The sequence below is a fragment of the Apiospora phragmitis genome, assembly GCF_038363925.1.
Source record: "Apiospora phragmitis strain CBS 135458 chromosome Unknown utg000004l:1.0-3135199.0:1.0-3139288.0, whole genome shotgun sequence".
NCBI lineage: Eukaryota > Fungi > Ascomycota > Sordariomycetes > Amphisphaeriales > Apiosporaceae > Apiospora > Apiospora phragmitis.
The window spans coordinates 577,006-602,113 of record NW_027117402.1 but is presented as its reverse complement, the minus strand read 5'-3'; the positions used below and the strand labels follow the sequence as shown (position 1 = coordinate 602,113).

General features: G+C 32.1%; 1 protein-coding gene across 1 annotated transcript; it reads left to right on the top strand.

Moving 5' to 3' along the window:
• Positions 1–2,552: 2,552 nt before the first annotated feature.
• PG994_003337 (uncharacterized protein) lies at positions 2,553–3,630 on the top strand (the record flags this gene model as incomplete). The annotated part of the gene is made up of 3 exons (XM_066854746.1): positions 2,553–2,820; positions 2,879–3,138; positions 3,187–3,630. 3 exons carry the CDS (start codon positions 2,553–2,555, stop codon positions 3,628–3,630), a joined length of 972 nt encoding a protein of 323 aa, XP_066719024.1.
• Positions 3,631–25,108: the final 21,478 nt, after the last annotated feature.

The window sequence follows — 25,108 nt, the reverse complement described above, 5'->3', positions numbered from 1 at the left end:
TTTTATTAACGCTTTAATTTAAAGATTTATTAACCTTTTTAATAAAAATCCGTTAAGAGGGTATTTTAAAAATAAAGTCCGTAATAGTTAATTTCTAATTATTATTCCGTAATTCCTAGCTATTAAAGGGTGTTTTAATAAGTATTAGAGCTAATTCGGCGAGGAAATTAAGTATTAATTCTTTTTTAATTATTTCCGATAACTTTAAACGTACCTAGGTAACCTTTATATCTTTTAAGATAATATATTTTAATATTAACGGCTTTAAGCGATCCCGCGGATAAATTTTAGCCGTTTTTTAAACGTTTTTAATTATAAAAAAAATTAATACGTTAATCTTAATTTAGCGGTATGTTTTTAATATATCTATTTTCGTAGGCTTTAATTTACAAACTAGATTTAAGTACTTTTTTAAAATAATTCATAACCTTTTTTTTAATAAACCGAAAACTTTTATATTTAAAACCTATACTATATAATTATAGTATAGTTTATAAAAGATTAGCTATATTTTATTTAAAAAATAAAGTTATAAAAAGTTATTATTCGTATATAATTTATAATTATTATAGACTAGGACGACCTATTTATTATTATACCGAGACCGTATATAAAAGATAAAGATGTCTTAGATTTAATTCAAAGCTGTGGCATTACTAGTCCACCCTCTAGGCGACGCTCCGAACCGCTAGTTATCCTAAAGATGGCCGCCTTAGTCTAGAAACCACTGGCTTTAGACGTCGGCCCCTTTAAAAATGACTAGCGGCGAGAAGGGTACCCCATCACAGCCTATACACTCTAAGGCAGTAATCTATTCCCTTTTCTCGACGTTTTTCTTAAAGGCTAGATAGCTAGTAGCTTCGGTAACCACCTAGTGGTTACCGTTAATGCCTTAGCCGATACCTATTTCGTCGGTATTATAAAAGCGTTTAAAAAGGATATTAGGTAGCTTTAAAGTATTAAGTCTATCGAAAAAAACGTTAATATTTATTACTATAGCTTTATTAACCCGGCTATAGTTAATTATTTTTGACCTTACGGTTTTAACGAACTTGTTTTTAATTAAAAAACGAGTATATTATCGTTATTTTAAAGTATAAGAAGCCTCAGAGGCGTTTAATATCTACTAAGCTATAAACTTAAACTTAATTAATATTAACGCGAAGCTTAACCTAGTTTAATTAATAGCTTAATATATTAATTTATTTTTTAAAAGTAGTAATAAAACTTACTAGTTTTTATTAAACTCACTTTTAATAAGTATACCGACGAGACGGCGTTAGATATATAATCGAGGGGCTAACTATTTACGGGCGGATTCGCGAATAGTTACTTTAAGCTTTACGTCGCGCACGGCAGCTTATATACGCTTTTAAATATTAAACGAAGATATCGTTATAAAGAGTAAAAATAAGCGAAAAAAATAAAAGTAATAATAACTTTAAAAAATAAAAAGTAATAATTAAATTAAAGAGTTTTTTAATTAAGATGCACGGTGAAAAGACGCGTTCGTGGGGTAAAACGCGGTGGCCCGTAACGGGGTAGCCCGTGAGGGGGTGCTTTAGCTTATGGCAGAAGGAAAAGCACGCATGTACAATCACGAGAGGGGATACGCAGAATTGGGTTTTATAGCTTTTACCAGGCCTCATTTAGAGAACACTATAGGACCAACAGTAAGAAGGATCGCAATTACCTTGTCGCATCATCATGGAAATTTCCTGACTTGAACGGAACCACATCTCATCTGGGTGGGAATCCACCCGATGATAGGGAACTAGATTGCACAGCCAATTTAATGGTCCCAGGCTCCTGGGAATGTGTCTCGGAAAAGCTTGCTCTGAGATGCGACTGGGTATATGAATGACACGATCCTCCGAGACAGACACTTGAATCCCAGAAGGATAAGCAAAAATGGGTTGAAGTCGGAAAAGGTCATTAGTGACAAACATCCAGTCAAGCTCATATCAACGTTGTTTGTGGCTGGCGACGCGTGTTAATTACATAATGCGCCACCTATACCCGCCCTCGGTAACGCTTCCCGGTATGTGGGTGAGACAGGGGACCAGGATAGAGGACCGGATCTGGCAAGCTGAACGCTGCAGAGAAAATTACATGTCAACTTTTTCTTCAGTGGCTGTTTCCGTCGAGGATAGACTGAGCCACCACACCACCAAACAAGTCTAGACAGGCTTCCCCACTCGGACCGTTGGAATATATCGTATCGACTAATGCAAGCCTGCAGCGGATATAGCAATGCCTGCAGTTTGATTCGCTGCCACCCAGTAGCACAGCAGTAGCACCATCGAAAAGGGGTGTCCCCAATTGAATGATGCTGGACTGCTCTGTGATGGAACGAGAACAAAACCGCGCCTTCGTGTGTCAAGAATGAACCACCCCTAACCATGGCCGAGCGGCATAAGTAGTGACTCCTCTTTTTTTCTTCTTCTATGTGATGTAGGGTCACGATGATCCATGAACCGCCCTCCACATACGACCCTCAGCAGCATTTCGTAGTTTTACCCTCATTTCCTGCTTGACCACCACTTTTCAACATGGCGGAAATCCAGCCAGGCCCAACTTTCACCCAAGGGTTGGACTTTACTTCCAACAAAATTGGTAATCATGGCGCCTCGAGAGCTGACCTTGCCTATGAACGGGCCGTGGCAATTATCAAAGAGAAGCTCTCTCTGATGAAAGGATTGGACGCTCTTCTCACAGTCAATCTTGGCGAAGAGAGACCGCCCATCGTTATCGACGCAAGATCAGGTGATGCAAAGCTCCTGGACCAGGTCATGGATGAACCCGACACGAAGGTAACAAGTGAGTAGGACAGATACTCACTTTCCTTATCCTGACTTACCACTTACTCTCATTCTAGTCAAGCCCGAGTACATTACTCAGTTCTACGAGGGCAAGCTAGAGCCTTGTTACGGCCTCTTCAAGGACGCCTTCTTCCACGAAGCCTCCGTGCCCCAGGGCGATATCCCGGTCGCCATCAAGTTCGCCGACCTGCTGACCCCCGACCCGCCGATGCCACCGCGGCCGTACACGCCGGGTATGCGCGTGCCGCAGCCGACCGAGGACATCGAACAGGTCAAGCGCGACGTCCAAGAGTTCGGCTACGGCCTCGTCGCCAACGTCCTGACCCCGTCCTAAACCACCATCCTGCGCACCGCCCTCCACCAGCAAGCCGCCGGCGAAGCGCGCGCCGGCATCGCCGCCCGCGACGTCGGGTCCGACGCCCCCAGCCAGCGCGTCTGGACCCTCATCAACAAGGGCGACGAGTTCGTCGACTTCCTGAACCACCCGCTCCTGGACGCCGTCGTGCCCTGGTTCCTCGGCGAGCACGCCGTCCTCACCAGCTACACAGCCAACATCGCGCGACCGGGCAACGTGCCGATGCAGCTGCACACGGACCAGGTCGCGATCCAGCCGCCGCAGCGCGGGCTCGCGTACGGGCTGAACGTCATGTGGTACCTGACGGACGTGACGGACCGCAACGGCGGCACGCGCGTGTTTCCGGGCAGCCACCGGGGGCAGGTGGCGCCGGGGGACTTGTTCGACCTGTACGAAACCGTCGCGGCCGTGGCGCCCGCGGGGTCGGCGCTCCTGTTCGAGAGTCGGCTGTGACACGCGACGGGGCCGAACCGCGGGACTGAGGACGTGGAGCGGCCTGTGGTTATGATGTTCTTTATGCGGTCGTTTTTGCGGCAGCAGGAGAACAACTTCTTGTCGCTGCGACCTGAGGTTGAGGCCAAACTGTCGGAGCGCGCTAACCGGATGCTCGGGTTCTGACCACGGGGGCTTTGGGTGGGGTGGAGGGCGAGGTGCGTGAGGGCATCTACGTGAAAAAGGTTGAGAACCCCGTGGGGCCGCTGATGGATCCGGGAACCGTATGATGATGGAGAAGGGCCTTCAGAGTTCTTGTGAATTACCTAGCAGCTGGTTTTGTGAATAGATAAAAGGGTGGACTGACTCCTCCCACAAAACGCCTCGTTACATCCTTGTGAGATTCACCACTCCCCGGCCCCCCTCAAGGACGGAATGTAGATAATTTATGATATTTTACGCCGTTGTCTCAGCTAACCATGGATCTCTTGTTTTGTGGGCTCTCTTAGGTCGTTTCGTACCCACAACCCTACTCCCTCTGTGTTGTACCACGAAAGATATCGACGATACGACCTTCTTTAGTATACTAGGGAAGCGACTTTCGGGGTTTATTTCTTTTTATTCCAGTATTTATTCCTCATTATTTCAGTTCTTATCCCTCGTTATCCCAGTGTCTTAAGAGGAATAGACCTACTATTTATTCGAAGAGATAACGTACGTCACCTCATAATTAACCCCCCCTTTTAATTAACCCCCCTGTCGACCTCCACCACGATTCACCGCTATTTTAATTTAAAAAGAGATTCCTTAACGAATTCTAATCCGACTTATTTTATTCTTTTAAATATATATTAATTTATTAATATATAACGAACGCTATTAAGGGTTTAATAAAAACCTTAGTAGAACGTACGGGGGTTTATATTAATAATACGAGAAAGTATTTAAATATATAATAAGTAGTCGCCTATTAATATAATAAATAATAACCGTAATTTAATCGTAATTAAATATAAAATTTAAAAATATTTATAATAAAATTATTAAAATAATATATTTTATTAATAAATTAAAATTAATATTTAAATTAATTATTAAAATAAAAAATATTTATATAAAATATATAAAAAACGTTTATAGTTATATATTTAATTCCTTTTTTATTAATTCTTTAGATCTCGCGGATCTTTAAGATCCTCGAGATCCGGATCTCTAGATCTCGCGAGATCCCGAGATCCTTCACATAACCGTTATTTTGCGTTTTCGGCCTCCTGGGCCCTTATCCGTCCCATGGCTTGTCGAGGTGGCGCTATGCCGGGCGATAATTAGTCGCGGAGTATAGATAAATTAGTATTAATATAGCTAGCGGTTTTATTATAATTAATAATATTATATTTTAAGCGGGGTATAGTATTTCTATGCCGATATTTTTTTTATAGGTTTAGGTTATATAGTTAGGTTAAGTTATAATATTATCCTCCTTTTTTTAACCGCTTTATCCTTAAAGCGCTAGGTTTTATAAATACCCTTATTTTTTTTACCCGTCAGGTTTTAATAAGTTCTCCTTTTTTTATTTTATTATAATATCTATTTATTATAATATTTAGTCGTATTAAAAAACGTCGCGTTCCTCGCCCTCGTATTAAAAAGATAAAATAATATAACGCTTTAGTTTTTACCTTATTTCGTAATTTCGTAAAGATGCCGGACGGTTATTCTTACTACGTTCGTTATAAATTAAAGTGCCGTGCCTCTTCGAATAATTATTTTCGTTACCTTTTTTACGTTATAAACTATTAATCTAGTTACGATATACGTTTTTCGGTGTCCGCCCTCCTTATTACCGCGGAGTAGAACGCTAAGCTCGAGGCGGAGATTAAAACGCTAGAGGATAAGGTTTTCCGCCTTCGTAAATAGAAGAAGCTTTAGTTCGATAAGATAACCCGGGCTATTTGTCGCGATATTTTAAGCGTAAAGGAGTTAGAACGCGTTAAGCGTGAGGAGGCTAAGGGAGGAGGTTCGTTATAAAGCGGCGGCTAAGCCGTCGCCTAAGGTTATTCTTACGTTGCCGTCGGATTTTTTTTTTAATTAGGACGGGGTGTACTTTAACGTCCCGTTAGAGCCGTCGTTATTGGCTGAATTTAGGCTTATCCCGCTTCGAACGCCTGGAGTTCTTCTACGATATTCTTTAGATGTTTCCTAGGTTCCTAGGTATTATCTTTTAATAGGTAACCTTTTTATTAAACGAGGTATTGGAAGCTTTGTCTTTTTTTTTTTTAATAATTTTCTTAATTTCGTATTCGTATTAATCCGTCTCGATTTCTAGTCGTATATCGATATTTATATTTTTAAGGGCCGGTTTAAGTAATAAGATATAAAATATAGGGTGTATCCGTATTATTTTAAATAGCGATAATTAATAATTAGTTTTTAAAATAACTTTTACGATTTTAAATGGTTCGATCTTTTTGAAGTCTAGTTTGTTGCTAGGTTATTTAGTTTTAATGTTACGTCGTAAGAGGTAAACTTTTTTTTTTTAAAAATTAATCCTTTTAATCTTGTTTTATCGGCGTATTTCTTTATTTATTTTTAAAAAAAGGTGAGGTCTTATTATAAAGTAATTTAAAGTTCTTTTAATTTCTCGATTTATATAGTTACGATTAATACTAGTTCTCTTTTTAAGGGTTATTTAGTAATCTCCGGATCGTATTCGTAATTTGTTCGAAATAATGAAATACGCGTAATATCGTTATTTATATTATTATATACGAATTACGTTATAAGTAATAACGTTACCTAGTTATTTTATTTATAATTAATATAATATTATAGGTACTATTTTAAGGTTTAATTTATTCGCTCGGTTTATTTATCCGTTTATAAGTAATAGGTTGTGAATAGTTTATATTTTACGCCTAATTACGCTATAAGTAATTTTTAGAATTTAGCCGTAAATAACTTGTCCCGGTCGGAAATGATCGTTTCCGGTAGCTTATATTAGCTAATAATAGTTCGGAGAAATATGTATATAAGGTCGCTAGTATCGCTAAACTCTTTATACGGTAGGAAGTAGGTATACTTTATAAGCTTATCCGTAATTATTAGTATGTTATCGTATTCGACTTTAATTAGTAGTTCTGTTAATAAGGGTAGTTTAATAATAAAGTTCAGTGCGATCGTTTTTTATACCCTATTTAATAGTGGTATAAGTTATAGCTCTCTATACGGTTAGTATCGCGTAGCTTTAGCTTTATTATAAAGGTTATATTCGTTAATAAACTTTATAACTTAGTCCTTTAAGCTTTCGTAATTAAATAGCCGTGTAATTCGCTTCTACGTTTTAAATACTTCTTAGTATCTATGTGCGGGGTATAAATAGAATTCCTGGATGAATTCCTGCCGGTGTAGTTCGGGAATAAGGATCTTACCTTAGTAATATATTAGCCCGTTTCTTAATACTCCGTACGGTGGTCGTAAGGTAGCTATGTCCATTTATTCGTAATATTCCCTAAAGCGTATAACCTATTTATTATCGTGCTAAACGTGGTTAGTTACGTATAATTATCGTAATAATACGAGGTTATTATTATTATTATATATAAAAATAGTTCGGGTTTTTAATAAAACTTTTTTCTACTAGTTTAATCGTTAGTTAAGGGTATCGGCCTTTCCGTTATCGCTGCCTTTATAATATATAATAACGAAGTTAAATTTTAATAAGAATTTAAATTATTATATTTATTATTTATTTAATTTTTTTGTAATAATGAACGTGGTTAGGTTCTTATAATCGGTATAAACCTTTATTAATTTTATTATTTTACTAAATTAATATTTCTATTTTTCGAAGGCTTTAATAATAGTTATTAATTATTTATTATAGATTTAATAATTAAGCTCTAATTTATTTAGTTTTTTCGAAAAAAATACGACGGGGTATAGTTTTCCGTTATCGTTTTATTAACTTAGTTAGCTTCTAATTATATAGTTCGATGCGTCGGTTTCGATTTCGAAGGGTTTTATAAGATTTATTACGCGAAGTATTAATTCGTTAATAATACGATCTTTTATAGTTTAAAAGGCTTTTTCTTTCTTATTAGTTTATATAAATAATGTGTCCTTTTTAATTAGGTTTATTAAGGGTATTATTAACTTGTTAAATCCGGGAATAAAAATCCGGTAATAATTAGTTAGTTTTAAGAAGGATTTAATTTTTATAGCGTTTATAGGCGTCGGTTACTCCTTAATTACTAATACTTTAGAGGATTTTATTCGAATTTCTCTTAAGGATATAATATATCCTACGAAAATGACTTAAGTTTAATAGAACTCGCTTTTTTCTAGGTTAACCAGTAGATTAGTGTTCTACAGCTTCTAGAGTATTAGATTTACGTGCTCTTTATGCTATTTTTCGTTTTCGGAATAGATAAGGATGTTATTAAGGTATATCACGATAAACTTATCGAGGTATTCTTATAATATATAATTAATTATAGATTAAAAGTTAGCTGGTACGTTAGTTAAGCTAAACGGTATAGCTTAATATTTAAAATATCCGTATTTAGTTCGGAACGTGGTCTTTTATTTTTCTCTTTCCTTAATACGGATTAAGTTATATATATTAGGGAGATTAAGTATTATAAAGATTTTATTACGACCTAACCTAATTATACGGCTAAACTTATAAAAAGTATCGGTACGGAACTACTATACCTCGGCAAGGTTACGATATTACCAATACCGACAAGACTGCTAGCTATATTAATATAAACTTACCTATACTCCGCGACCGACGGGCGCTTAATATAGAGACCCTATAATAAATTATAAGGAAGATAGGCACATAACGGGAGTTATATAACAAGCGATAGAATTACAACGGTCCCGGTGAACTACGAGTTACGGGATTACGACGCTCCCGGTAAGCCAACTAAAACGGATTACTAATCCGTAACGTGATTTAAAGAAATTAATAAAAGAGGGATTAGATATATAACTATAAACGTTCTTTATATATTTTATATAAATACTTTTTATTTTAATAATTAATTTAAGTATTAATCTAATTTATTAATAAAATATATTACCTTAACGATTTTATTATAAATAACTTTATCGTTTATATTTTATATTATATTTATTTTTACGGCTATTATATATTATATTAATAAAGGCGGACCTTTATTACACGTTTAAATACTTTCTCGTATTATTAAATATAAACCCTTCGGTACGTTTTACCAGGTTTTTATTTAAACCCCTAATAGCGTTCGTTATATTTTAATCACTTTTATTCTTACGAATCATTACTTAAACCTTTAAATAATAGTATTTATAAGAACCATATCTATACCTGGACTTAATAACCCTCTTCGCTACGGGAAAGCCTCTATTACTACTATAAACACCCCTTAGCGAGATCCCGCTATAAAAGTAAATAGCGACGATAGCAACGACGGCTTTACCCGATAAACGTTAACTAAACGAATTAAAAAATTTAAGCAAGAAAACGCTAACTATTAACACTATTACGCCAAGCTCGAAAAGGAACGTAATACCCTCTTAATACCGGAAAACCTAAAATAAATACCCGATATCGATAAGTTACGTAAAAAAGTACGCCTCTTTCGTACCGCCGCTAATATTATTTAAACCCTTATCGCTTTAAAAAAAGGGATAAAGATTAGTTTACCCACGCTATTTAACGGAACGAGCGGGAACCTTTAAAGATTCCTTATTTAAGTTAAAACTTATTAATAGTTTTACGAAGGGATATTTAAAAACCCTACTTAACGAGTCGTTTATATTACCTCGTTTTTTAAAAATAAAATATTCGCTTAATTTAAACCTTACCTTAACGAACTCGTAAAAAATAATTAGTAAATCGAAGTATACCGTATAAAGGTATAACGTATTTTCAGAAGTTACGATAACTTCGAGGACGCCCTTAAATCACTTTTTTAAAACCCCGACGAAAAACGATAAGTAAAAAGAGAACTTAAAACTTTTAAGTAAAAAGGATTAGCCGCCGCTTATACCGCCGAGTTCCGACGTATTATAGCCCGATTAAATTATACCGAAACTATTAAAATTATAATATATTACCGAGGATTAAAAGAGAATATTAAAAATAAACTTAACCGGCTCGATACCCCCGGTAATTTCTTTTCGTATATAAAGCTTATAATTAAGATCGATACTCGTATATACGAACGACGCCGCGAAAAGTAAAGCGGGTAATAACGATAAACTAATCGGATCTAAGCTAATATAGGACGATTATATTACTATTATAACTTATAGCCTAGAAATATTACCGCGTATAACTATTATAATAAACCTATAAATCTCGACGTTACTAAATATAATAAGAATAATAAAAAATAAAGTATTACCTGCTATAATTATTAAAAAAAAGGTATTACTTTCGAAAATATTAAGCCCTAAAAAAGGATTATCGGAAAGTCCCCGAAAGACGACACGTCAACGCTATACGAAGCGAGGACACCCCTATACTAATTATTAAAGGAAATAGTGCCACTACTAACCACGATAACTTATCCTAAACAGCTTATTATAACGATAGGTATACCTCCTACTTAGCGAATAAAAAAGGAACGGAATAGTTCCTTAAAGCCTCGAGAAATAAAGGTAGCTATAACCGAAGCTTCGTAATAATAAGCCGAGAACGCGCCTCTATATATAATAAAGAAAGCGATTCTATCGAAAATATTACAAATTAATTAAAATAATCGATAAGTTACGAATACTTAATCGGTATATTAATAAACGAGCTTATAAAAAAAATTACTAAATTTAAAAATCTTAAAAGTAACGGGTAACTAGTTATCCTAAGCATCCCTTATTTAAACTTAAAATACCTACGCTAAATACTTATTACGGCAGGATTCGCTTAAAGAATCCGCGGTAATTACGTAGTAAATAATAACCCCCAGTCTCCCCTACGAGCAAAGTACACTTTACGCTTTTATAAATTTCATGCGTATACGACGCTTATACAGAATATTTCGCGGAAAAACTTAAAAACGAATAATTTCCTTAACGAATAAATTAACGAGCTATTATAAGCCTATACCTTAACTATATAATTAAGAAGGTTAAAATATTAATCCCTAATAAATAACCCGCGTACTTATTAATATAAAAAAACTTAAAGTAGCTACGAAAATATTACTTAAAAAGACGGGATTAAAAAGAGTACGTTAAGAACTAATACTTCGAGTATACCTAAGAAAAATCGCGAGCCTATAAACGTTTAAAAAAAAACGCTTAATACTTTTTAAACGTATAAATATACGCTTAATAAAAAAACCCCTTTATTATAATAAAAAACTTATAAAGCGATTATAAACTTTAACGAATTTAATAAACTTTCGAGTCACCCAAAAACCCGAATCTTAAATATTAGGAATAATATAATACACGAAGAAAAATATAAGAACACCTTTACCGATATATTAAAGAGCTCCCTACAAAAAAAGGAAAAAACGATAACGAAGATAAAATAATCGATCGCGAAGTTTCGTCACCCACCTAAAAAGATATCGGTCGAGAAATAAACGCCGCCGAATATAAAAAGATAATACTAAGCGGACCAAGAAAGGTCCCTATACTAAATAACGAATAAATAAAATATCTATAAACACATTATCCTAATAATAAGCGTAAAAAGAGTCTATTAAAACGCTACTCGATAGCGGAGCGTAAAAAAACTATATCTCACTACGAATTATTAACCGCCTAAAATTAAAATAATAAGAGAAAAACGCCCTATACCGACTTAAAACCGTCGATAAAAAACTTATAACCTATAAAAATAAAGAAGTACAGAAAGAAGTCGTAAACCTTCCGATCAATATCGGAAAACGTTACGAATAAATTACGTATAACATTATAAACGTCGCAAAATACGATATAATTTTAAAAATACCCTAATTACGAGTAAGCAATTTTAAAATTAATTAAAAAATAGGCTAACTTTAATAAAATATATTAAGAAAAGGTTTAATTAATAAATATTAATTTAAAAAACAACCCCCTAATAAACTTAAAATATTTAAAGTATATATTATTACTAAAAAACCTAAGCCGAACGTTACGACAACTATATTAAAAAAATACCGGTAATTCGAAGCTCTTTTTAATAAGAAATTAAAAATAGGCTTATCGTTTTATACACGGTAGGATTACGAAATACCCCTTAAAAATAAGAAAAAACCCCTATTTATACCTATATACAAACTTAACTAGGAATACGAATAAGCCTTAAAAGAATACATCACGGAGAACCTCGAGAAAGGAGTCATACAACTATCCATATCGCTAGTAGGCTTCCCCATCCTCTTCGTCTAAAAAAAAAGCAAGGATAGGAAACCTAAGTAATGTATACATATCGATTACTAAAAACTTAACGAGATTATTATTAAAAACCGGTACTTTTTACCTTTAATTAATAACTTATAAAATAAGCTATTATACACTAAAATCTTTATAACACTTAACCTCCCTAACGTATATAACTTAATTCGTATTAAAAAAGAAAAAGAATAAAAAACCGCGTTCCGAACGAAATATAAATATTTCGAATACTAAATTATACCGTTTAAATTAATTAACGCGTTAACTAATTTTTAATTAATAATTAACCATATTTTACGCAAATACCTTAATAAGTTCGTTATAATATACCTCGATAATATCCTTATTTACTCTAAAAACGAAAAATAATATAGCGAGCACGTAAAGTTAATACTTTAAAAGCTATAAAACGCTAATCTACTAATAAACCTAAAAAAGAGCGAGTTTTATTAACGAATAATCACGTTCGTAAAATACGTAATATCCCCAAAAGAAATATAAATAAAACAGTTAAAAATCGTAACAATTAAGGAGTAGCCTACGCCTACAAACGTTATAAAAATCAGATCTTTCTTAAAACTAATTAATTATTACTAAATTTTCGTGCCTAAATTTAACAGGTTAGCAACACCCCTTACGAACTTAATAAAAAAAACCGAATTATTTAAATAAACGAAAGCGGAGGAAACCGCTTTTTAAGTAATAAAGGAGCGAATCCTTAACGAATTAATACTTCGCGTAATAAATTCAGCTAAACCTTTTAAAATCAAGACCGACGTATCGAACTATACGATCGGAGGGTAACTAAATTAACGAGACGATAACAAAAAGTTACACCCTATCGTATTTTTTTCGAAAAAACTAAATAAACCCGAGCTTAATTATTAAATCTACGATAAAGAATTAATAGTTATTATTAAAATATTCGAAAAATAAAAATATTATTTTAATAAAATAATAAAACTAATAAAAATTTATACCGATTATAAGAACCTTATAATGTTTATTATTATAAAGGGGTTAAATAAATAATAAATATAATAGTTTAAGTTCCTTTCCGAGTTTAACTTCGTTATTATTTACCGGAAAAGTAACGAAAACGGTCGCGCTAACGCACTAAACAAACGACTAAACTATTAAAAAGAAGTCCTACCCGAGATTAAAATTATTCTTAAATAAGACTAAAACGGTAACCTTATGCCGTTACGATAATTAAACGCTATAAGCCTCGTTTAATACTATAACGATTAAGTTACTAAGTTTAAATAATTAAATCGGACCTTCGATATTATTAATTACGCTAAGGATTATTTTAAAAACCGTAATGGCCTCGTTTTTTACCGAAATAAGATCCATATCTTTAAATAGTACCGGGAAGACTTTATTAAGGACTTTTATAAGTATCCCGCGTATAAACACTAAAAAGTGTTCAAAACCTAGAAACGAATCACTAAGTAATTCGATTATAAAAACCTTAAGTTAACCGTAGCTAGAATTATTAATAAATATAACCTATATAATAAAGCTAAGTCCGTAAAATATTAATCGTATAGAGAGTTATAGCCAATTCTACCGCTAAACCTGGCGTAAAAAACGATCGCGCTTAACTTTATAATTAAACTACCCTTATCGGAAAAACCACTAACCAAGGTTAACTACGACAGTATCTTAATAATTACGAATAAACTTACGAAATATACCTACTTTTTACTATATAAAAAGTCTAGCGATACTAGCGATCTAGCCTATACCTTCTTCCGTACCATTATTAACTAATACGGGCTACCAGAAACGATCATCTCCGATCGAAACAAGCTATTCACGGCCAAGTTCTAAAAATCGCTTATAGCACAACTCGGTGTTAAGTATAAATTATCCACGGCCTACCACCCCTAAATAAATAAATAAATTAAGAAAATAAACTAAACTTTAAAACAATACCTACGCTACTATATTAAATAAGAACAGGATAATTAAGTAACACTATTACCTATAGCGTAATTTATATATAATAGCGTAAATAACGAAACTACGCATATTTTACCATTTCGGGTAAACTACGGGTATAACCCGGAAATTACTAAATAACCTTTAAAAAGAGAGCTAATACTAATTGCGATTATATAAGTCGAAAAACTAAAAAAACTTTAAACTACTCTATAATAAAACCTTATCTTTCTTTAAAAACGAATAAAGAAATACGCCGATAAAACAAAATTAAAAGGACTAACCTTTAAAAAAAGAGAAAAAGTTTACCTCTTATAACGTAATATTAAAACTAAACGACCTAGCGATAAACTAAACTTTAAAAAGATCGGACTATTTAAAATCGTAAAAGTTATTTTAAAAACTAATTATTAATTATTACTACTTAAAACAATACGGGTATACCCTATATTTCATATCTTATTACTTAAACCAACCCCTGAAAACACGAAAATCGATATATAGCTAAAAGTCGAAATAAATTAACACGAGTACGAAATCGAAAGGATCATTAATAAATAAAAAAAAGGACGAGGCTCCCAATACCTCGTTTAATAAAAAGGATACCTACTAAAAAACAATACCTAAGAACCTAAGAAACACCTAGCGAATATTATTAAAGAACTTCGGGAATTTAAACAATAAGAACTTTAAAAGATATTAAGGGGCCTAAGTCCCCAAATCCGCTAAACTAAAGGAGGGCTAATTAACGTTTATAAGGATACCTATATATTAAAAATTACTTACTAAATAATTCTTATAACTTTTTAAAATAAGGAGAATATTATCCTCTTTATTTAGTTCCTTTATACCTTGACTAAATAAATTAGCGCCCCGCTCCTTCACCTTCTAAAGAATTTTCCGAATCCTCCAAAAGCGCCTAGCCGCCTCGGTAAATTAAAACTATAACTTAGCTAATTCGAAATAAAGCGATAATAATTTCTCGCTCGCCTCCTCCTTATTTACGTCTAGCTTACGTTACTATGTTAAAACCTTTTTTAAAAAAGAAGTTATTAAAAAATTATCGTATTAACGGCCGCGATTTACGTACTTTTTATAATGAGAAGAACGGTTAACGATATAATAATTCGGTTTTTTATTTTTAAAGTAATACGAATAAGGTATATCGACGGGTTAGCCGTTAAGGGCAATATAGTTACGAAAAAAAGAACGCTTATAAGCTTTAATAAAAAACTTTTCGATACGACTAAATATTATAATAAATATAATAAATAAAAAAAGGACTTATTAAACTTAATAGAATAAAAAAAACTAGGGTATTTATAAAACCTAGCGTTTTAAAAACAAAGTAATCGGGAAAAGGAAAATAATATTACGACCTAACCTAATTATACGGCTAAACCCGTAAAAAGTATCGGCACGGAATTATTATATCCCGGTAAGGTTACGATATTACTAATACCGATAAAACTATTAGCTATATTAATATAAATTTACTTATACTCCGCGACCGACGGGTATTTAATATAAAGACCCCACGGTAAACTATAGGGAGGATAAGCACCTAACGGGAGTTATGTGACGAGCGACAGGATCACGACGCTCCCGGTGAACCACGAGCTACGGAATTACGACGCTCCCGGTGAGCTAACTAGAACGGATTACTAATCCGCGACGTGATTTAAAGAAATTAATAAAAGAAGGATTAGATATATAACTACGAACGTTCTTTATATATTTTATATAAATATTTTTTATTTTAATAATTAATTTAAATATTAATTTAATTTATTAATAAAATATATTACCTTAACGATTTTATTATAAATAACTTTATCGTTTATATTTTACGTTATATTTATTCCTACGGCTATTATATATTATATCGATAAAAGCGGACCTCTATCGCATATTTAGATACTCTCTCGTATTATTAAATATAAACCCTTCGGTACGTTTTACCAGGTTTCTATTTAGACCCCTAATAGCGTTCGTTACAGATTTTAGTATATAATAACTTATTCTATAGATCGCTAATTAAAAGTAAGAGGTACCGGTTTTTAATAGTAATTTCGTTAAGCTTTTTATAGTCGATATATATATATTACTTAGGCTTTCCGTCCTTACTCTTTTTTAAGATAAAGAGGATAAGGAATCCGGCTAGTGATATAAATAGTTATATATCTCTTTTTTCGACGTTTTCCGTAATATACTCCTTTAATACTATTTCGTGCTCCTAGTTAAGCTTGTATATAGGTATGAAGGGTGGTTCCTTCCCTTCTTTAAGGGGTATCTCGTAATCTTACCGTATATAAAGCGGTAGACCCGTTTTTAGTTTCTTATTAAAAAGGTTTATAAACTACCGGTACTCTTTTAGTACGGTTATTATAACGCTCGGTTTAAGTTTTTTAATAATAATATATACTTTAAATACTTTAGGTTTATTAGGGGGTTATTTTTAAGACCGCTACTTATTAACTAAACCTTTTTTTAATATATTTTATTAAAGTTAGCCTGTTTTTTAATTAACCCTAAGATTATTTACCCGTAATTAAGGTATTTTTAAAATTATATCGTATTTTATAACGTCCGTAATATTATACGTAATTCATTCGTAACGTTTTTTAATATCGATTAAAAAGTTCGCGACTTCTTTTTATACTTCTTTATTATTATATGTTATAAATCTTTTATCGACGGTTTTAAGTCGGTATAAGGCGTTTTTTTTATTTAATTTAATTAGAGTTTATTAACGATTCGTAATAATATATAATTTCTTTACGCTCCGCTATCGAGTAGCGCTTTAATATAGACTCTTTTTACGCTTATTATTATTATAATATACTCGTAAAGGCCTTGGTCGTTTAAGGTTTAATATAAAGACCGTTTTAATCCCGTTTAATATTATCCTTTTATAGCCGGCGGTGTCTATTTCCCGACCGGTATAGTTCTACATAGGTAATAAATTCTTACGATCGATCTTGCTATTATCGCTATCTCCTTCTTTTTTTATAGGGCGCCTCCTAATATACCGGGGGGAGGTATATCGAATCCTCTCCCCGTGTATAATACTGGCCCTAATACCTAGGATTCTAGTTCGTCCAGGGATTCGAAAGTTTATTAGGTTCGTTAAGTATAAGTTTATATGTCCTAAAAATATTAGGCACTTTATTTTAGGCGTTTATAAGCCCGCGATTTTTTCTAGGCGTGCTCGAGGTACCGATCCTCGAAGTACTCTTTCTAATCCCGTCTTTTTAAGTAATATTATCGTAATTACCGTAAGTTTTCCTATATTAATAAGTATACTTAACGTTTATTTAAAATCGTTATTTTAACCTTTTCGATTATATAGTTTAGGTGTAGTCGTGTAATAACTCGTTTATTAATCCGTCGGGGAAACTACTCGTTTTCGAGTTTCTTCGCGAAATATTTTATATAAATGTTATATACGTACGAAATCTATAAAAAAGTGAAATATACTTCGCTCGTAAAGATAATATAAGGGTCTTCGCTTATAGCGTAGTTATTAATAATTCCTTAAGTAAACCTAGCCGTAATAAGTACTTGGCGTAGATATTTCGAGTCGGGGTAAGGATACCCGGGATAGCTAGCTATCCGTCGATTCTTAAATCCCTTAGCTTAGTAATTTCGTTCATAAGCTTATTTATAGGTATCCCGAATAACCGCTAAGGGTCGTCGGTTTGCTGTCCCTATTTAACCGTTTCTTTATCGCTATTAGAGTCGTCGGTTTTTAAAGTATATATAAGCGCGAATTCTCGATTAGTTACTATAAGGGCCCGGTCGTAATTCTTTTTACCCCTCGGGGCCTTTAAAAACTATCCGGTGCCTTCTTTATCCGATAGGTATATAGTATATCTATTATTATAACAAGCTGTTTAAAATAAATTACCGTAAAGTATATTTAACGTATCGTTAATATTATTTCTTTTAATAACCGTTATAAGGGTAGTTTTACTCTTAATAACGTTAACTTATCGTTTTTTTAAAATACGTTGGAATACCTTTTTCGGTCTTTAATATTTTTTAATATAATATCCTCTTTTTTAATAATTATAGTAAATAATATTCTATTTTTTATTATTCTTATTATATTTAATAACGTTAAAGTTTATAAGTTTATTATAATAGCCGTATATAATAATTACTTTAATTTAAATACTAGCTTATTAACGTGGTCGTTTCGTATTAGCCCTAGTCCGTTCGTTTTACCGAGGTTATCCGCCTTACTTCTCGCGGCGTCGCTCGTATAGGCGCGTATTAATTCTAATAGTAAATTCTATATACGCGAAAAAAGTAGCTAGGGCGTTTAGACGACTAAGCTCGTCTTTAACTTCCTCCTTAAATCCTCAGTAATATATTATAATTTTAATAACTTCGGTATAATTTAAACGAGCTATAATATATTAAAACTTTACGATATACGTTATTACGGATCCTTTTTATTTAAACTGTTTAAATTCCTTTTCGGCTTGTCGTTTTTCGTCGAGATCCTAGAAGAGTAATTTAAGAGCGTTCTCGAAGCCGTCGTAACTATTAAAAATCTGCTAAGTCTCGACGCGGTATAGTTCGATTTATTAATCGCGTTTTACGAGTTCGTTTAAATAAGGTTCGAACTATAAAAGGGCTTTTTTTTAAAAAAAGGAGGCCGTATAAATAACTTTTTAGGTTAAGTCTTTAAACGTCCTTTTATAAAATTATCAATAAGCTTTAATTTAAACAAGGAATTCTTAAAAGTTCCCGCTCATCTCGTCGAAAGGTAATAGTGCGTTAACTTTAACCCTTTCTTTAGGTATAACGGGGGTTTTAATAATGTTAGCGATAGTTCGTAAAAGTTAAACCTTTTTACGAAGCTTATCGATATCGTCTATCGTTTATTTAGAAGCTGTTTAAGCCCGGAGCGCGTCGCGCTCCTTCTCGAGCTTGGTAGAGTGGTGCTAATAGTTGGCGTTCGCTTGTTAAAGTCGTTTAAACTGCTTAATTAGCTCGCTCGGGTTAGTGAGGACGTTTTTATCGCTGTTGTCCTAGACCTCTATGCTAGAGGTAGGTCGGGCGACGTTCTTACCGTAGCGAGGGGGGTTGCTTCCTAAGGTAGACATGTTTCCTGTAGGGTTATTGCTCGAGGGTCTAGGTAGTGACTCGGACGAATAAGAGTGATCAAAATATAACGAACGCTATTAGGGGTTTAATAAAAACCGGATTTCTAAGATCCTCGAGATCCGGATCTTTAGATCTCGCGAGATCCCGAGATCCTTCACGTGACCGTTATTCTGTGTCTTCGGCCTCCTAGGCCCTTATCCGTCCCATAGCTTATCGAGGTAGCGCCATACCGGGCGATAGTTAGTCGCGGAGTATAAATAAGTTAATATTAATACGGCTGGCGGTTTTATTATAATCGGTAATATCGTATCTTAAGCGGGGTATAGTATTTCCGTGCCGATATTCTTTTTATAGGTCTGGGTCGCATAGTTAGCCTAGGTCGTAATATAATAGTCCGTTTATATACCGAAAACGATATCTCTACCGCTATTTAAAATATAGCGAGTGGTAAATTTATTTATAAGGCTACTTTTTATTAAGGTATTTTACGGTCTACCTTTATTAATCGACTTCACGGTTAATAATACGTCGAGAATTAAAATCTACTTATTAAAAGCTCTCTCTAGTTTAAGAGAAGTATCTAGCAGACTTGATTCTAGCCTAAAAAGCTCTTATCGTCGTATTAACGTATATATAAATTAAGGAACTAGTTTAACGCGTTTTAGCCCTTTATAAGAACCTTATACTAATAGGTAAAAACTGGATAGAGTTATTTTTTCGTCGTAACCTAGCTTTACGAACGAAGAGGTAACGTTATATCGACTCTTAGCGTATTAATAGGGCATTAATTAAAGTAATTAAGTTTTAGTTGTTAATTAAATTACGTACATTTTAAATTTAAGCTATTAAACTTAAAAATAAGTATAACATAAACGAGCACGGTATTTTAAAAAGTTAAAGAGGTAATAACTTTATAATAAGCAGTTTATAATAAGCAGTTTAAAATTATTTTCTATTTAATAAAAATAACCTAGTTTAAAATATTAGACGATTATATTAAAATATATATCGGTACTCGGCAAGGCTATCCCTCCTTTAGTAATTTATAAATGTAAATCGGTCTAAGAATAATAGTTCCTTTAAGAACTCGATAAATTTTAAGGATAAAAGTTCGATACGAGTAATAAAGGCTAGACGAATAACGAGATCGTTATTAAATAGCTCGAAGATATCTTTATATCGAAAACCGCCTCGAACGATTTAAAGGATACTCGTTTATTTATTTTAAATAAGTATAACAGTTATATGACCGACGATTTTATATCCTTTTATTATTAAAATAATATTTACTTATTATTTTTACCCCCTTATTTATTACACATTTTCTAACCACTTAATATTAGAGTCTTTACCTTTATAAAGGCTTATTACCGAAAGGAGATCGGTTTCTTATCCTTATTAACGGATTTAGCCCCTATCGGTAAACGAAACTTCCTTACATATTATATTAAAGCTCGTAAAAAGGTTTTATCGGCCTAGAATATTAAAAGTGGTTAGCATAGTAGTGGTTTTTAGCCCGTATGTGTTACTAAGCCACTCACTAGCCCTCTTTTACTCGAAAACAGCAACCGAAAGCGACCGGAAGAGATAATACAGGCCTTAGCTAGTTAAAATAAAGCCCTCACACTTATAAAAACTCCTTTAACTAATAATATATTATAATTAATACTAAAAAGGTTTATTAATTTAAAGCGTTAAATTCGATACTTTTATTAATTAAGCTAGTTAACGGTACTACGGTTACCTTATATAACGGCGACCCTTAAATTTAAATAATCCCTAATAGTACTACATATAAATTAGTATATAAACCAGTTAGTTTGTAATTTATAATTAATTAAATAATACTATTTTCTTCTTTTTCTTTTCCTCTTTTTAATAGGCCGTAAACTTAATAAGTTAACATTATAACACGCGATTTAAAATATTATAAATAGCTCGTTAATACAACAAGCCGCCGAGAAGTATAATATCTTTAAAATAACTTTAAGGGCTCGAATTTACGGCCGCAAAACTATAAAATAACGGAATAAATCCTTCTAAACCTTAATAATAGCGGAAAAGTTTTAAATTATAACTTAATACCTTACGTAATATAATTTAAGCTATTTACCGGCGCACATTATTTTTTAAATATTCGCCTAACGGATTTTTTAAATTAATAAGATTAATATAATACTCGGTAAACACTAGGTTAAAAGATTTATTACTTATTATTTATTTATCTATATTACTTTTTTTAAAAGGATAAATTTTTTAAAACTTAATGTAACTTCCGTAGAAAAAATTTTCAAGTTTTTTAAACGGCTTAATAATCCTATTTTAAAATTAATCCCTCCGGAGTTTCGGTTTAACGTCGACGAGATCGGTAATTAGCTCGGCTATAAAACGAATATAATAATTACTAAACTTATTAAAATAAAGAAAATATTAATTATAAATTATTTTAACCGAGAATAAGCTTTTATTATCGAATATAATAACGCTTTAAACCGAGCCTTGCCTCCTTTTATTATATTTAAAAATTAATAAGTCTAATAATAATAATTTTTAGAAAAAGAGGACTCGTTAACGGATACTATAAAGGATTAAGTTTTTACGGTATCCTTTAAAGGCTAGATTAATAAGGAGCTAGCCTTAATATAATTAAATAAAGTCTTTATTTTTTATATAAAGCGTAAAAATAAGGATTAATAACGGCTTATTATATTAAATAATTACGTTAATTATATAAGCGAAGACTTTATTATAATATATTTAAAATATAAAATATAACTTCTCTTTTTTCCGGTACACTCGTCGTACTTATTATAACCCCTAGATTTTAATCTTTTTAATATATTAAAAAATATTTATTATAAAAATAAACTTTATATTATATAAAGTTTAATAATATAAATATAAATAAAAAAGACTTTTTTTAATATTACGAACTAATTAAAAAGTTAACCTTTCGGCCATATATAATAATTAGCGGCTAGGCGGTAATTAGTATATTTCCTCGCGATATTAATAAGTTTTTTAATAGCCGAAATTAAAAAATAAAAAACTAAATAAAAACAGAACTGTTTAAGCCTATTTTTAATATTTCTTATAAATAATTCTCTTTTATAATATTATTAATATTTATAACTAACCGCTAAATTAAAGAGATAGCGGATACGCTTAGTAATAATAATATTATTTTTAGTAGCGCGACGCGCCGGGTTTTATTCCGGAAGCTTTAAAAGAGTTTAAATATTTTAAACGGTTAAATCGGCTAATTAGAGTACGAGAAATTAGTTTTAAAAGGTAATCTAGAGAAAAAAAGAAATAAAAAGAGGAAAAAAATAATATTTAACTTTAATTAAAAGTTTATACGTATACGAGATATTATAATAATTAAAAGGGAAATAAATAGTGTTATATCGGAACTTTAAGCTATTACTCTTTTATTATCGACGCCGGAAGCCGTTATAATTAAATCTAACTTTAAATTTAAAATTAAAAGTATTATAAAATCGTTTCGAGATTAAAATAATATTTTTAAAATTTTATATTAATTTTTATTTAAATTATTTATATTATTATTATACAATATTATTATTAGTTTTTAGAGTCGCCGTTATATAGAGTGACCGTAGCACTGTTAGCTAGCTTAAATTAAAGCGACCCTATTATATAACGCTAATTATTTAAGAAAATCTAAAAAAGATATTAAGAGAAGAACTATTTATTAATTAATATAGAATTATAAATATAGTCTTTAAAAGAGAAGTTAGAGCTCGTAAAGCTACGAAAGAAGCGAAGGGTAAAGATTAGCTCGAATTCGAAATTTGTATTAATTAAGAGCATATAATATATAAGCCAGCTGACGGTGCTACGGTCACCCTATACAACGGCGACCCTAAAAACTAATAATAATATTATATAATAATAGTATGAATAATTTAATTAAAAATTAATATAAAATCTTAAAAATACCGTTTTAGTCTCGAAACGCTTTTATAATACTTTTAATCTTAAATTTAGAGTTAGATTTAATTAAAACGGCTTCCGGCGTTAATAATAAAGGATTAATAGCTTAGGGTTTTAATATAACGCTATTTATTTCTTTTTTAATTACTATAATATTTTATATACGTATAAACTTCTAATTAAGGTTAAATATTACTCTTTTCCTTTTTTTACCTCTTTTTTTTCTCTAGATTACTTTCTAAAACTAACTTTTCGTGCTCTAATTAGCCGATTTAGCCGTTTAAAATATCCAGACTCTTTTAGAACTTCCGGAAGAAAACCTGGCGCGTCGCGCTATCGAAAATAATATTATTACTACTAAGCGTATCCGCTAACTTTTTAATCTAGCGGCTAGTCGTAAATATTAATAACGTTATAGAGGAGAATTATTTATTAAAAACGTCGGAGGGAGGCTTAAATAGTTCTACTTCTACTTAGTTTTCTATCCTCCGGTTCTAACTATTAAGAGGCTTATTAATATCGCGAAAAAATATACTAGTTACGGCCTAGCCGCTAGCTATTATATACGGCCGAAAAATAAACTTTTTAATTAATTCGTAATACTAAAATAAATGCTTTTTACTTATATTTATATTATTAAACCTTATATAGTATAAAGTTATTTTTTAATAATAAATATTTTTTAATATATTAAAAAGATTAAAATCTAGGGGTTATAATAAGTATAACGAGTATACCGGAAGGAAAAAAAGCTATATTTTATACTTTAAGCACGTTATAATAAAATCCTCGCTTATATAATTAACGTAGCTATTTAAAATAATAAGCCGCTATTAATCCTCGTTTTTAAGCTTTATATAAAGGATAAAGATCTCATTTAGCTACACTAAGGCTAGCTCCTTATTAATCCAGCCTTTAAAGGATGTCGTAAAGACTTAATCCTCTATAGCATCCGTTAATAAATCCTCCTCCTCCGGAAACTATTACTACTAAACCTATTAACTTTTAAATATAATAAAAAGAGGCAAAGCTCGGCTTAAAGCGTTATTATATTTAATTATAAAAGCCTATTCTCGATTAAAAAAGTTTATAACTAATATTCTCTTTATTCTAACAGGTCTAATAACTATTATATTCGTTTTATAGCCGAGCTAATTACCGATCTTATCGACGTTAAACTGAAAATCCGAAGGGATCGATTTTAAAATAAGATTATTAAGCCGCTCGAAAAACTCGATCATTTTCTCTACGGAAGTTCCGTTAAGCCTTAAAAAATCCATCCTCTTAAAAAAAAAATAGCACTAATAAATAAATAGCGAGTAATAAATTTTTTAACTTAATACTTACCGAGTATTATATTAATCCTGTTAACTTGAAAAATCCGTTAAGCGAATATCCGGAAAATAACGTACGCCGGTAAGCAGCCTAAATTATACTGCGCAAGGCACCAAGTCACGATTTAAGACTCTTCCGCTATTATTAAAGCCTGGAAAGACTTATTCCGTTATTTTATAATTTTACGGCTATAAATTCGAGCCCTTAAAATTATTTTAAAAATATTATGCTTCTCAGCGGCTTATCTTATTAACGAGCTATTTATAACATTTTAAATCGCGCGTTATAATACTAACTCGTTAAGTTTACGGCCTATCGAAAAAAAGAAAAGAAAAAGAAAACGATGGTATTATTTAATTAATTATAAATTAAAAGCTAACTAGTTTATATACTAATTTATATATGGTGCTATTAGGAGCTATCTAAATTTAAGGGTCGCCGTTGCATGAGGTGACCGTAGCACCGTCAGCTGGCTTAAAAGAGAGGCTAGACTAGCTTAAAATTAAGGAATTAAATTCTAAAATATCTATTATATCTACGGTTAAAAGCGATTATATTATAGTCTAAAATTAAAGGAATAATAACTATTTAAAGTTAGTAGTTAATTTATACCTTTAATTTTATTAGGGGGTCAATTACAGGGGGGGGGCAATTATGAGGTAACGTACGTTATCATTATTCCCTCCTAAGACATCTCGATTATCCCAAAAAGAGTAATACTAACGCCGAGAGTCGGCAGGTAGCCACCGTACGCGCTCCCTCT